Source organism: Oxyura jamaicensis, chromosome 9, assembly GCF_011077185.1.
Source record: "Oxyura jamaicensis isolate SHBP4307 breed ruddy duck chromosome 9, BPBGC_Ojam_1.0, whole genome shotgun sequence".
NCBI lineage: Eukaryota > Metazoa > Chordata > Aves > Anseriformes > Anatidae > Oxyura > Oxyura jamaicensis.
The window spans coordinates 16,462,521-16,478,117 of record NC_048901.1 but is presented as its reverse complement, the minus strand read 5'-3'; the positions used below and the strand labels follow the sequence as shown (position 1 = coordinate 16,478,117).

Genomic DNA, 15,597 nt, shown 5'->3' with positions numbered 1-15,597 from the left:
AAACAATACCCTCCATCTGAAAGTGTGAGTGTATGAAATGCCCAGCTGTTATGCAATAAAACTATCTTGGACTGAAATACAGGGCCAGAGTATGCGAAGTCATAGCTGTGTTTACAGAAATGGAAACCTGATCAGAACTGAGAAGTTATTAGATAAAAAGCTGTGAGTGATTTCAGACAAATGTGTATTTTAAAATTATTCCAGATGTAGCAATGAACCATTGTCAAATACCCACCAGATATGCACGAGGACTGTATGTAATACACATCTGAACATTTTTTTAACAAAGCTGTTGATTGTATATCCCTTTGCATTGTAAGTCTTGCATTAAGGTTGCCTGTGATGCCTGATGAGCAGCAGTTCAAGATGAAAGCAAAAAGGCAGCGTATTTCTTAGTTGCAGTGCTGCTTGCAAACCAGGAAGGGATTATCAACCTTATTTAGTAATCAAAGAGGAGAAGGTATATTCATACCAGAATATAACCTTCGTCCTGTAAGTAAAATGGTTTTATGGCCTTTCAGTCCATCATAATGAAATGTGAACGCCCTTATTTAAATAAGGTTTGTGTCAGGCAATAGTGATTTGTACTTGCAAGTTAGTGATATACTACATGCCCTCAACGATGCATTCACTCAGAAAGGGAGCGAGATGAAAATATATCACAAAATGTTTAAGACAGATGTAATAAATCATCGGAAACTGAGTTCCTCTTTTTTTTTTTTTTTTTATTTATTTTTTTTCAGAGTCAGAGTGGCCTTGTAAAGTACTAGTGGAATTCTGATGACAAGTGAGGCTCTGTTCATGTTTCTTTTCTAATTCTGCATCTGGGACCAGACCCATCTTGCATAACCAGAAGCATCTGGCATATAAACTTCAGAGCTGATCAAGAGAGTCTGAACAAGGTATGTGCTCATGTTCCCAGACAATTCATCTGTGAATGAGTAACACCAGTGTAAACATTAGAATTTTAGGATGTATGAGAAATGTGGTGTGGATCAGGATGAAATGACGCAGATGATGGTAATTCTTTTTAAAAATGTACTTTGTCGTGATATGAGTAATTCCAAGAAGCAATATGTTTTCAGATGCCCTACTATACTGTACATCTATGGAGCAGATGTACAATGCCTGTGAAGAGTCAGGTAGCTTCAATTGGTGAGGTTTATTTGAAGACTGCTCATGACAGAGCTTGCTGTGTGTAGAAGGACCTAAGCAAGGTCCTCACCCAGCAAGCATGCTGGAAATTCTCCTCTAGACATGTATGGGGAAGAACAGAGGACTTAATTTATAAAAGTAGCAATTTCATAAGTTACATGTTCCATAAATGTGTGTTGGCTACAGCATGCTTTTGTTAAAACGAATCGGTGTTGAAGATGTATTTTCTGATCTTTATCTCATTAGTTACATTTTTTTACATCTTGTATTGTGCATTCTTGTGTTAAGATTTCATGTTAATTTTCTGAATTCTGTTCTTTATCTGCAAGTATGTATAAAACCTACCTAAGGTCAAGTCTGCTTATAATGATGTTTTTGGTCAAGAATGCAACACTTGCAATCCAATGATTGGCACTGCAGAACTAATGGAGAAAGTGAACTGTAGCTGAAAACAGCAAGGTAAGATCCTGGAGACTGTGGAAACTGTGGAAAGCCTGTGAGAGTACTTTGTCCTGTTCGGATTAGCTTTAGAACATTTGTATGAATTGAACTATTTACTGAGATATTTTCTGTTTCTCTTTCTCTTATAGCCTGAGGGAGATGTAATGAAGTTGGAGATAACATGCTTCTGGTAAGTTAATTGTGTGTGCACTGGCAACGTTACAGAATGCTGCTGATGCATTTCTGTTTATTTCACAGAGTCTGTTAAAGAGAAAAATGTACTTTGCCTACAGTTGCTGTTGTGGAGATAGCCAGTATTATTACCATAATTTCAGAATCCCAAACCTGATCACTGTGGTTTTGCATAGTTTTGGAGTTCTTGCAGACCTAGTACATGTGTGGTTTTTGTTTTGCCTACAAAATTTTTTTTCCTAACAGGAAAACCTCCTTGGATGTGGGAATAAGCTGCTGGCACCTGAGTGCCACAGCTGGAACGACCTGTTAGGGATATATTGGAGAAAAACCTTTGTGTAACAGCAGGAATGGGATGGAGTTGAGCAGTTGTGGAAACACCTGAAAACAAGCATTCCACTGAAGTACTCGAGGATTTTGCTCCATTTTTCCTAAAGCTTGGTCCACTGATCTTAATAACTCCTGTGTCATCCCCTAATATTCAGTCTGCATGAGTATAATGTCCTTTTGAGCAGTGGATTGTCCCTCTCTCCTGCCTCCCTCCACTTTTTTTTTTTTTTTTTTTTTTTTGTGCTGAAGAGATGTGTGTGCCTAGACTTTGGTAAATGCCCTGGAGAATGCTACCTGGTCAGTGCTCCTGTCTGTGTCCTTCATGTAGCTGACCTTCAAGTGACATATTCACAGAATCACAGAATAGTCTAGGTTGGAAGAGACCTCCAAGATCAACGAGTCCAACCTCTGACCTAATGCTAAAAAATCTTCCACTAAACCATATCCCTAAGCTCCACATCTAAACGTCTTTTAAAGACCTCCAGGGATGGTGACTCAACCACTTCCCTGGGCAGCCTATTCCAGTGACTAACAACCCGTTCAGTAAAGAAGTTCTTCCTAAGATCCAACCTAAACCTCCCCTGGCGCAACTTTAGCCCATTCCCCCTCGTCCTGTCACCAGGCACGGGGGAGAACAGACCAACCCCCACCTCGCTACAGCCTCCTTTCAGGTACCTGTAGAGTGCAATAAGGTCACCCCTGAGCCTCCTTTTCTCCAGGCTGAACAAGCCCAGCTCCCTCAGCTGCTCCTCGTAAGCCTTGTTCTCCAGGCCCCTCACCAGCTTCGTAGCCCTTCTCTGGACTCGCTCGAGCACCTCCATGTCCTTCTTGTAGTGAGGGGCCCAAAACTGAACACAGTACTCGAGGTGCGGCCTCACCAGAGCCGAGTACAGGGGGACGATCACTTCCCTGGACCTGCTGGCCACGCTGTTTCTTATGCAAGCCAGGATGCTGCTGGCCTTCTTGGCCGCCTGAGCACACTGCTGGCTCATATTCAGCCGACTGTCAACCATCACTCCCAGGTCCTTCTCTGACAGGCAGCTTTCTAACCACACATCTCCCAGCCTGTAGCACTGTTTGGGGTTGTTGGGCCCCAGGTGCAGGACCTGGCACTTGGCCTTGTTGAATTTCATACCGTTGGCCTCGGCCCATCGGTCCAGCCTATCCAGATCAAACTGATCTGGGTATTCCATCAAACTATTCCATCAAACTGATTGCTCAAAGGGATGTTTCTGAATGTAAGATGCAAGTCTGAATGAAGTGCCTGCCTTCTAGCCTTTATTGGATCTTGAAGCAATGACAACTATTAGCATATTGCAGCATAGTGATGTATTAAATATAAGCAAGGATGGGAACACTCCTCATTTTCTGGAATAGGGACATGTGGTAGGGAAGAAGGGAGAAGAAAAATTCAGAAAGCTTAAATGTGAAGAGGTTGTCTTTGGGAAGAGTTAAGTGGAATAATATAGAACCAGTTCAATAGATTCGACAGCTTTCTCAGTGATAGTCTTGTTTAAAGTGTGAAATGATAAGTGTAATACTACTATACCTGATTTTGGTTCTGGGTGTGCAGTTCCTGAAATTGCAATGGAAGAGTCGTGGATTTCCTCCTGGACCAATCCCACTTCCCATCATTGGAGGTGTCTGGCGGATAAATTTTAGAGCTGATCATAGGAGCCTGGAAAAGGTATGTATTTTTGTGGATGTGAACAAAGGAGCAAAAAGTGTAAAAACTAGGGATAGTTGTTGGTAGGCTAATATGGTAGTAGAGAGAACTTCTTTGTGAGGGAAGGTGGGTCATGGAAGTTAAATTAAATGCCTAAACAAGTTAAGTAAAATCTACAGATTCCCGGCAAATAAACTGACGGTGTAAATGATGGTGAGAGGAATGAAATCATGGGAAGAATTAGGTCCGTGCTGAACATGTTAATCAAGAGTCTTTCAGCGTTCAGCCTCCTCCACTGAGAGAAGACTTCACAAAATAATCCAATGTGTTGATAAATTTTTTTCAAGACCCAACGTTTCTTTAGGTGCTAAACGAAACTGACACGTGAGGTGGTACCTGGCTGCAAGGGGAGAATATGGACTTTAGGAAAAGGGAACTTAAGAGACATTGATGCTAAACATTTCTAATGGGTGCAAGTCCATTGCTATGGGAGGACAAAGCTATACTGTTTCTTTGTGTGGAGGTAGGGACTTTGTCCTTGTTGAATATCCTCAGAGTTGCCTGAGACCAGTTCCTATCACTGGTCAAGCAGAGGTGGGATCTCTGTTTACATTCCTCAGCTTGACAGTACTTTTGTATGAGACGGGAGATGATCTATTGAATCTTGAAATCTGTAATACTAGGAGAAGTAACAACTGGAAGTGTAATTTTAAGAGGTTCTAGTTTTTGGCTGAGGAAATGAAACATGGAGTTGAAAAATGTAACTGTGAATGGGCAGGTGAACTTTTCTTGTGAAACCTAATATGATCTGTAAGCACTCAGTTGTGGCATTTTCCTAAATGTTAAATTTGCAAAGACAACCCAAGTTAAGCTTTAAAAAGGGCAAGAGTGCCTGTTCTTTTTATCATTCACATTACTATGAGTAGTGGGGTCCCAGAGAGAGCACAGAACTTTACTCCCAAGTATGGTTCCCATGGTTTACTCCCATGTTGGAAGAGAGGAGCCCATAGTATGTGTGCTTTGGTTGATGTTTCTCCAATGAGTATTTTTTGTCATTGGTCAAACCTACAGCTAGCTAAAATCTATGGCAACATCTGCACCCTGTGGCTGGGTCACAAACCTATGGTGGTGCTTTATGGATTCAAAGCTGTGAAGGATGGTCTCACCGTCAACTCGGAGGATGTTTCTGGGCGACTCCAGACCTTTATGTTCAACAAATTTTCACGTGGAAGAGGTAAGATGTTTGTATCTGTGGAAGAACTTTGTCTGCTGACAAGTCCCTAGTTCCCAGTTCACCCATTTGGTCTGCTCCAGGGGGTAGATACAAGGCAAGTCTGTGGTATCCCTGAAAATGGTCTCCAAAATGGTCTCCAAAGTGCTGCTGTCACGTATTCCAGAATCTTACTGGAGCAGCTGCATTTGTACTAGCTAGGTCTTTTATTTATCCATTATTAGTGTTGCCTAAGCTTGTGCCCTCATTTGAAATAATCCATGTGAGACTCACTTTATTTGGAGCTTGAAGCCTCCCCTGTAAGATGAGGCTAAAGTAATTCTTTATGCTCCTGGTTGTTTGTTTACAGCAAAGGACACTGTAGGGAAAGCATGTACAGAGCTGTTGAACAAGATGTAGCCTTTTGGTATGTCCCAAGGCACAGGAAGGACACTGGAGCTTTAAACATATTAGTGAGACTATAGGTGCAACAGTCCTTGTTCAAAGCTTCTTACTGTGCTATCATTTACACCAGCCACTGCTGAATTTTGGTGGATGGAGAATATATAGAGTTCTGCATTTGAAACAGAAATGCTCAATGGTTCTTGCCCTGGATTCATTTTCCAGGAAGGAAATGGGTCAAGATGAGAGCTGAATGTGTGCTGCAAGCAGCCTGTTAAAATCAGGATCCATCCCCCAAAAGCCAGAGACTACGTGCAGCACAGACAACGTGCTCAGAACCAGTTATCAACTCTAGCCTTTAAGGAAGTGTGGCATTTTTAAAATATTGCCAGTAAGGAGATTTAATGATCTCAGGAGTGTTTGTATAAGATTACGAAGCACAAGAATAGGAACCCCCTGGGCCTCTCCATTGAGCTCCTTAGAAAGGTCTGTTGGCTCCAGGTAGCTTGGTAGACACAGTCTATTTTCAGGTGGTAGAAACCTGAACATAGTGTTTATTGAGGAAAGCTCTCTGCCACTCCTGCAGAGGTGACATGTGACAACATCTGTGGGAACACAATGCCCATATGGGGATGGTGGCAAACATAGCTTAAGAGTATTAATTGTATTAGAAGATTGTAGAAGGTAAATGAGATCTTGTAAGAGACTGCATGAGCTGGGCTCTAAGCATTTCCATGTAAATACAGATTTAGATTCATTTCTGCTCAAGGAACGGGCAAAGAGAAAGCAACGTCAGCCCACGCTCTTTGCAGCATGTAGCAGCCTGCTGCATGGACTTTGATGTGTGACCACTGCTCTTGGATGTTCGGGCAGGTGTGTGAGTTCTGAGACTGCAGTGGGCTTTCTGCAGGGGTGGGGATTAAATTAACCTAGGCGGTTTTTCTGTCTCTGACAAAATACTATTGCTAGAACAGTGGCCTAATGCATGTCTCTTCTTCAGGAGTGGCAGCATGATGAGAAGGCAATTCTTAGAGTGTATGTCCCTAACTGCTATATGACTTATTAACATAAAATTGATTCTTAATGACTGAAGGTATCCTGGTCTCAAATGGTCTCATCTGGAAACATCAGAGACGTTTTGGAATTGCAACTCTCCGGAAACTTGGAATGGGGAATAAAGGAATGGAACGTGGGATACAAACCGAGGCCTATCACTTGGTCAAGTTCCTCAAGGACAAAGTTGGTATGCCATTGACAAGGTGCCCTGGGAACTGCGTTCCTGATTTTGATGTAGGGTCATGCAGGCTACCTACTGAGGGTAAAAACAAACTATTTTAGTTCCAGAAAAGACTGGGGTTAGAGTACAGCCAAGATTATTTAGAGTGTAATATAATTTAAGTGCAATTAAAACTTTTTGTACCATCAGAGCTCAACAGTGTGTATTTTGGTATCAGCACCAAGATTAAAGAAAAAAAAAGAAAGAAAAGCAAACAAAACAGATAAGGGTGGGAATTAAAGACCTGAAGTCTTCCTGTCCTCATTTTTGAATGAGGCTTATCTGTTGTTACCTTTGCCAGGGAATTTTGAGGGTTTCAGTGTAACAGTCTATTCAGTGTAACAGTCTAAATAGCATAGGCAATATTTATTATAAAATCTCATTGTGATCTTGCTTTCAAAGTGGGAAAGAAGATGAGCATTTGTCACCAAAACACTATCTCTCTTTGCAGGAGAAGCTGTTGACCCTTCATTCCCCATTGTTCATGCTGTCTCTAATGTGATCTGTGCTGTGGTCTTTGGGCATCGTTTCTCCCTGCAGGATGAAACTTTCCACCAGCTGATTGAAGCACACAATTGTCTAGTGGCTTTTGGGAACAGCTACACTTACTATGTGAGAAAATGACACGTTTAATAAGCAAATTATTAAATTATTGAACATTATTGCATTACCATGCAATGTTAATTACAGCACTATATATTATCGTAGTATACTATTTGATTACAATAAATGCTGATTTAAAAATACTGATTATGAATGTGAACTGGGCCTGGAGTGCTTTGGGTTTGACATTATTAAACTAATACAAATAATTACTGTTAGAATTTCCTAGGAAAGGCAGTGTGCTTGGAACGCTCAATTCTTTCGTAATGGAAAGACAAGTATTATTGAGGTGAAAAGTGATACTTTCTTTACTGGAGTAAAAGATTGCATTTTTGCATTGTCTCTATCCCCTTGTCAATTTATGTAATAATATATGTAATATTAATTAGTATTAAACTTATTACTGTTAACACATACAGAATAGACTTACCTGTGAAACTGGAATTCTCTGTTGTTAATTAACAGGGCAAATACTAGTGAGGTTATGCAGTAAGGATAAGAAAGAATACAGGGTAGAAATTGCATCAGCTTTAATTTGTGGTTTTAATGCCTGTTCATGTTCTCAACATGATGTTTCTCTTTGCTGCAGTGCTTTTCCTAGGGAAATTAATTCAGTAATTCAGTATTAAAAATGTCTGCATTGTATCTCTATAATGGCTTTAGTCATGTCATGTAACTTACAGTATCTGTGTTGAATGCTTGCTCCACAGATATATGAAATTTTCCAATGGCTTTTAGCGTGCCTTCCGGGACCTCTACAAAAAGTAGAATCTTGCTGTGATTTTGTACGTTCTTTTGTAAGACAGGAAATCAAAAAACACAGGGAAAAAGGCACCATAGATGAACCAGAAGATTTCATTGACTTTTACCTGGATCAGATAGAGAAAGTGAGTAATTTGCGCTGTACTTGACAAAAACGGTATCGTAGCAGATTTCCTGCACGTTTCACATAGCTGTCTGTACATAGCAACATCGTTACAGAGCACTAGAAATTCTGTTTAAAAACCATGCTGTCAAATTCAAATATGAATTTTAAATAGTCAACTTAACTGCTTGTTTTAGAAGGATAAAATAATTACATCTTTTTTTCTCTGTTATACTCTGGAGTCCTTAGACAAGAGTAGACAATGGCTGGTTTTAAAGATGTAAATATTTAGATGGCTCTTGAATTCTGATTCTTTGTGTGTTTTCAATGTTTGACTTTATTCTCTGTGCTAAACTTTTGTGTGCTTAGTAGGACTGTATGATTATTGAAACAATCTAAAAGAAAAATGATGGCAGTCTCCGCTTTGAAAAATAGCATAAATCACTTAAATTATAATGCATAATAGATGACTGAAATCAGCAAATGTGCAGGGAGAGGCAAGGGTGGGATAAAACTACTTCTGAAATGTTATTTTTCTGATGTGGATGTTAGCAGTAAGGCAACAATGAGCTCTAAATGTAATAGGGCCTTGGAATCCTGACACTTTCTATAGCACCTGCAATGAAGAGTATCGATGAATTTACTTGAGAAAATATCTGTGTAAATCTTTTTATTTTTCTGGTACCTGTATATTCTCCATCTTCTAGAAATACTTTATTTACTTATAATGATCACTGCATGTCTCAGTGGGCAGATACAATGTTAGGCAGATTTATCTTCTGCACTCTTATTTCATTTCTCATTGACACCTGTAGGCTAAAAATGTCCCAGATTCTACGTATGATGAAGAAAACATGGTGCAGTCTGTTTTTGACCTCTTCCTGGGTGGCTCTGAGACCACTGCTACCACTCTGCGTTGGGCTCTGCTCTATATGGTGGCTTATCCTGACATCCAAGGTGAGTTATAGACATAAACATGGAAATGTTTCAAGTAGAACAATTCTGTTCCACCTCCCTTTTCTTTATTTTTTTTTTTTTGACATCATATTTCCAAGCTTTGTTTTTAAGAAGCCAGTTAAGTAGAACATTTCCAGACAGAGGTTTAAAAACAATTTCAGGAATGTTCAGATTCTGATGTATTCTGTCTTCTGTGTATTTTGTCATGATTTTTGACGGACTGTTTTAGTATTGTAAGAATGTAATAGAAAATACAGTCTGGTTGAAAAGACTCAAAGGGAGATCAGAACTTGAGTTTAGGTTAAAGTGATTCTTTCCTTGTATCTGAAATGTCAAACACATACATTATTTGTGCTTGTTAACTGAGACATCAGTAGATTTCTACATAATAAATATATTCTTTGTAATTTATGGAATGTTAAATAGAGAAGAATAGAGAAGATAGAAAGATGCCTGAGAAATTCTAGACAAGGGCAAAGCTGCACACTCATTTCAAAAATTTGTAAATGATTTGATACAGGGATTTCAGTGGTGGTGAATTGCTAAGACAAATACATGTTCTCAATGCTTGGATTTAGAGCTAGATAAGTCATACTACTTTGGGTTCTAGAAGGCTGAAAGAACAGAGCCCTGCACACATATGTACCTTTCAAATTCTAATTAAAAAATAAATAAATAAAATCCCTGTTGGACTACTTGCCTAGTTTTTAAGCCTGAAATTTGATCCTGAACTTTCTCAGACTGTGTAAGGTATGGTACTTATTGAAGCATAGGTAACAGCCAAAAGAGATTAACAATTGGTGATGGTTAGGTGATATTACCCTGTCCCAATGCTCAGCATTACATCTGTGTATCACTTTAATCTATTAGTAAGAAGTTCTTGTTTTATTTACAGTTTACTCTCTTTCTTTTAACTATGAAGCTGAATAAATCTTTTGGGCTTGTGGAAAGACGACCTGAACATCGAGCCTATAAACTAGGAAATACCAAATTTTAGTCAAATAGTAAAATTGTATAAATGTATGTACAGCTGTATAAATGTATTTACATTTTAGGATATGGTGAGTATAATTTATTTACATATTTATTTTTCTATCACTGCTTGTTGTGGTGTTCTATGTATAAAGGACTTTTTTTTTTTTTTTTTTTTTTTTTTTTTTTTTTTTTTCTGTAGAAAAAGTCCAGAAAGAGCTGGATGTTGTTCTGGGTTCTTCTCATCAAATCTGCTACGAGGATCGGAAGAAACTGCCTTATACAAATGCTGTGGTTCATGAGATCATTCGCTTTAGTAGCATTATTTTAATCACAATTCCTAGAGAAGTAGTGAAAGATACGACTGTGTTGGGGTATCACCTTCCAAAGGTACCCTCTCTATTCCAATATGATCTTTGGCCATGAATTGAATTCCTTGTTGTCATGTTTTCTCTCATCTACTTTTCCTTCCAGTTCAGTACAGGTGGTTGTTGGTGACAGTGCTGACAGACAGTGCTTTTCCCCTCCCATGCCCTCTGGCCTGTGCCTTTTTCTCACAGACAGTGAGTGAAAATCCTTACCAAATGCATAGTTTGACAGCAATTAAACCTGTGAGAGTGCTGCAGAGTCTTACTTTCCAAGAGTTTGTGCTTTTGACATACGTTATAAGCTTTTGAGTTCTTATCCTTTCAGAAGATCTTAGAGAAGGCTTATCAGAAATGTACAGTTTGTCAGTATATTGATAATGACAGGATATTGTCTGCTATGTGGACAAATGGGAGATTGATTTTTTTTTTTTTTTTTTCCACTTTTAAAGCCTGAGACAATACCAAGCACGAACTAAACTTCATTCACTTAGGACATCTCTTCCATATTATTACATCTCTGGCATCATATTTGAAATATAATGAAGATGTTTCCCTGCAGCTCCTAAACTGCCATCTGAACTCAAGCAATCTACTGCTAGTTTCCTTGACTCATCCAGCTTTTCCAAACCTAACCTCAATGCCAATCCTCCCCAAAGGGGAGGTACCATGGAGACACCTTCCTATGCAGCACTGCTCCACGGTGTGTGCCATGCACACCTTCCTTTCCTCCACCTTGAGAATGTTAATTTGAAATATACTATTTCATTTGCAGGGTGCTTTGTTTTCCATTTGTAAACCTGCTAAAGCTTGTCAAAAGTCAGAAAATCATTTTACTAGATTTAGGATAAGAAGCTAAAGAACCTGACACCCCTCACTATGTTGCATTTGCTAATGGAATGGAAAAAAGGAGATGTGAAGGGAGTAAAGTAGGGAAATACCTAAAACTGAACTACTGAGGTTTCTTATCTATTTTTTTGAAGAGAAAAAGAAACAAAAACAACAAAACCACTCACACAAACACAGACAATGAAAAGAAAACAGTTTGAGATTAAACATTTTTGTTCCCAATAAAATAACCTTTCAATTCTGCTACCTCTTCATGTGACTAGCAGAGCAGTGCCCTGAATTATAGCTGGAATCGGTTTGTCCTTTTCTTCTTGATGTCTGAGCAATTGAGAGGCAGAACTGAGCCAACAGCATCTTCTTTGCAGGGTACTGTGGTTATGGCAAATATAGATTCAACTCTTTTTGACCCTGAATACTGGGAGACCCCTTACCAGTTCAACCCTGGTCATTTCTTGGACAAGGATGGAAATTTTGTGATCCGAGAGGCCTTCTTAGCCTTCTCAGCAGGTAGGCATGCTGAAAACTGAACCTTTTTGTGTGGGTTAGACTGAGAATGTGAAGCTGTATTAATCTTCTTGTGGAAAAGGCCAAAGCAAGTGGAATCCCATAGCAGGAGTACACGGTTTTCTCAGGCCAAAAAATGTTTGACTGGAAAATAACTTGTTTGGTAATTTTATAAACTGTTGACCTTAGATTCTTGTGAAAATGCAGAGAAAGTAAAAGGAGTAAAGACCTAGAATTGCCAATAATTTGGGAATTAAAGTCCTTACGCTGTTCTTTGCCATCCTCTGCATCTGCAGATTATGCTATTATAGTGGTGGTTCCATGGCAGCATGCTCTGCTGGAGCTGATTTACTGTGTATAAATAATTCAGTATTTGTTGATACAGGAAATTGAACCTGTATCAAATGCATCCCAGATGGCTATTCCTTTCCCAGGGAGCTTCTGGAGACACTCTTTCACTAAGTGCGTGTATTTATAAACAAACAATTGTTTAAACAACAAATAAAACAACAGCTATTGAGGATCATGCCAGGATTATGAATAGTCTGGTTGCCAGAGCCCTCACCTGGGCTGTGAAAGTGTCAGCCTCATGGTTCCTGGCCTACACTGGGCAGAAGAGGAATTTGAACATCCCAGGCCTAACCACTGCACCTTAGAGCCTGTCACCAACTCTCTTACTCAAACTTAACACGAAGTTAATTGATAAATTGGGAAAAGTTTTTGATTCACATGATTAATTTGGAATCAAGAGACTGAAACTGAGTTCATAGCAGCAGGGAGTTAGTGATTAGTTAGTAAAGTGTGAAATTAGGGAGAAGCATCTCTGGTACCGTTTTCGGTAGTCTGGGTAGATCCTGCTTATGGTCAACTGCAGACTCCTCAATTGTTCAGTCAGTTTGAGAGAAAAATGTCAAATTCAGCAAATCCTTTTTTTTTCCTGGTGAGAATGAGTGATGCTTTTTTGAAAATCTGGGAAGAAAATGCAGGCTACAGATTTGTCTGGGGACTGACTGCGCTTTCCTTTCTCCCTCTGCAGGACACCGTGTATGCCTGGGAGAGGTGCTGGCAAAGATGGAGATCTTCATCATCCTCTGCAGCCTGTTGCAGACATTCAAGTTCACTCTGCCAGAAGGAGTTAAGGAAGTCAACATGGACATTATCTTTGGGAGCACAATGAAGCCCCATCCATATAAGCTCTGTGCCAATCTTCGCTAGGTTGCAGTGTATGACAGATTTGAGGAAGAAGCACTGACACAGGCTTGCTAGTGTGCTGATCTTTTGTGCACCTTTTACATTCTTCATTTCTAGCCCAGATTAATTGTCAGTCTGTTCCTGTTGTGTCATGTGTCTAAGAAGCTGGTCCTGAAAAACATTCTGTTCTTCTTTTTTTCCCTGTGTCTGGAAAATCCATGTATGTTTTTCTTGTGTATTAGAAATGAAATAAACACAGAGAAAATGATTACAATGTCTGGTCTTACAGAGGCTCAGTGGGAATCCTATTAGAGGGAGAAAGAGCATTACAGCCAGGACTTGGGGATGCTTCCTATCGACCCCATGCATTCTCTATTCTAGAGTGGGGTATGGAGATGCACTTCCCAGAGGTGGTGGCTCTGTGGTGGCTGCATGGGGGAAAAGAGTTGTGCTGGGACCTCTGAACTACCTGTGCACCAGCTGGTTTGTCTATTTAGCACATAGCCACATTGAGGTGGTAGCTTGAATCTAGAAGTAGTAGAGCTGCATCAGTGAAACCCTTCATTTCACTGTGAGGCTGGGGACGAAGGCTGTGCCAGTGAAGGCACCCCCCCATATTCCCTCCTGAAGAATTACAGAGGGGAGCCCCAGTCCTGGTGAAACAAAGGCAGCATAAATGGTAAATGACCAGTGGGCTGGCCTGAAGATGTTTGTTTTGCATTTATTATTGTGGTGCATTTGAGAGGCAATCTTAAAGAGGGAGTGCTCTCACCCAGTGGAGGCAGTTTGTAATGGTGATGGTGAAAACAAGTCTAGGTTGGCCACATTTCTTTATTGATGCCTGAAAAGACAGTTACAGCTTGGAGTACTGAGAAGCAAAGCTTGGCACCTACAAAGGGAAGGGCAGGACAAGAATAAATTACATTGATTTTCTTGAGAGCTGTCTGAGGGCTTTCTGTGAGTACAGAGGCTTTGTGTAGCGTGCAGCGTGGCATACAGACTTCCAGTAGCTGAGCTAACAGAGACTGCTAGCAGAGCTGCTGAGCAAAGCTCTTGCCAGTTTCCTTCCCTGAGGAGATTTTAGAATTGTTATTGCAATTATACTTCATGGATGCTTTGTTTATCCAGCATGATTATTTTCTTTCTTTAATGTAACATTGGTTGGTTAAACAGTTCTACTCACATCTGTGAAGGAGCTCAGTATTGGGAGGCTTACGACTCTTTTCTCAGGCTTCTGGCTAGGGGCTCAGATGGATGCTCTTGGGACTGCCATGGATCTGAAGCTTGCTCTTGCTGCCACTAGTCAGGACTTAGGAGAAGAGATGCGTGAGCTTGTGTGGTTCTCCTGCTCTCTGATTAATCTCTAGCTCTGATACATCTGTCTGATGCCACGTGTGCTGTGTGGATGTAGATTTTTGGGGGATTGGAGGGTGGGTTGTGCACTAATGAGGAACTAGGATTCAGTTTTCCTACCCATATAAAGATGGTGTTGCAGTGGTGGGTATAATGATGCATCTGGTTGCTATCAGAGTCTCAGTCATCTCTGTGAATATATCTGTGAATATAGTATGTGCACGTACTGGAGACTGAATAAGAGGTGAAGTTCAGGAACAGGAACACAGGATCCATATTGCTTTAAACATTTTCACTTGCAGATTCTTAAAAGAACCTGCAAACATTCCCTAGTGGAGATAGAAGTCATTTTTACAGATGTTATATCTATATCATGTATATCTCTATATACATTTCTGAATAGCATTTATGAATCTGCATTTCTTAGTCATCTTTCACCACACCTTAGAAGTTGTCTATGGACCTAGTGTGGTCAGGAGAACACACACAAAAGCTCCTGGCCTGGATTGTGTTATTTCTGCTGCTGGTAGCTATATACTGGAATTTCATTTCCAAAATGAGAAAGGAAGAACTCTGGTAGGCAAAAGGGAATGTGCTAAATAAAGGAAGAAATTAGCTAGTGCTGGAGAAGTTTTCACTCAGAAGTAATATGGTCCATTTGACTTTGTCTTTTTAAATAGACCTACAAATCTTGAACCCTTGGAAACTTCTGCTCTGTAGTCATAGTAGGACAAGATTCAGTAAGGAACATTTTGTGCTTGTGTCTTTGACAGCCACAGCATGTTGTATCAGGCAATCTCGTTCCTAATTTCTATCTCAAGCACCACTAGGCTTTCATTGTTACCATACCCAGTATTTTTCTACATAAATATTCAGATGTGATTCACACACTGATGTCCATGTAATTAGTACTACTCCTAATTGCAAAGCAGCCTGGTCTTTCAAATGATTGTAATGCTGAGAAAAATGGTTAAGAAGAAGAGAAGAAGTTCCTGAAATTTAACAACATATAAGAATGTGAAGAGAAATCAGTGCAAGAAAAATAAGAAATCAGTAGAAAGGGGAGAGGATGAAGTTTAACTGGAGTCACCTGGCGGTGAAGGATGTTGCAATGATCCTGGTTCTGCCTTCCCCAAGAGTTAGCAATGCAGTGAACATCACATGAGTGTTTTTCCAAGCCCAGTCCAGCTATGTCTGGTAAGGTTTAAAATTCCTTATTAATTATGGGTTTGAGGAGTCATAGTGTATGTGTGCATACGCACCCAT

At 40.0% G+C, this 15,597-nt stretch overlaps 1 protein-coding gene across 1 annotated transcript; it reads left to right on the top strand.

Moving 5' to 3' along the window:
• Positions 1 to 3,628: 3,628 nt before the first annotated feature.
• On the top strand, positions 3,629 to 13,234 carry LOC118171778 (cytochrome P450 2J2-like). Its single transcript, XM_035335180.1, has 9 exons — positions 3,629 to 3,805; positions 4,856 to 5,018; positions 6,490 to 6,639; positions 7,124 to 7,284; positions 7,986 to 8,162; positions 8,956 to 9,097; positions 10,272 to 10,459; positions 11,649 to 11,790; positions 12,824 to 13,234. The coding sequence occupies exons 1-9, from the start codon at positions 3,644 to 3,646 to the stop codon at positions 13,000 to 13,002; spliced, it is 1,464 nt and encodes a 487-aa protein (XP_035191071.1). The 5' UTR covers positions 3,629 to 3,643; the 3' UTR covers positions 13,003 to 13,234.
• Positions 13,235 to 15,597: the final 2,363 nt, after the last annotated feature.

Excerpts from the sequence above, each read along its gene's own strand:
- LOC118171778 (XM_035335180.1), top strand. The coding sequence starts at position 3,644 with ATGATAAGTGTAATACTACTATACCTGATTTTGGTTCTGGGTGTGCAG. Across the intron at positions 6,640-7,123 it reads GTTCCTCAAGGACAAAGTTG|GAGAAGCTGTTGACCCTTCA; the intron begins GTATGCCATTGA and ends CTCTCTTTGCAG. Across the intron at positions 10,460-11,648 it reads TGGGGTATCACCTTCCAAAG|GGTACTGTGGTTATGGCAAA; the intron begins GTACCCTCTCTA and ends TCTTCTTTGCAG.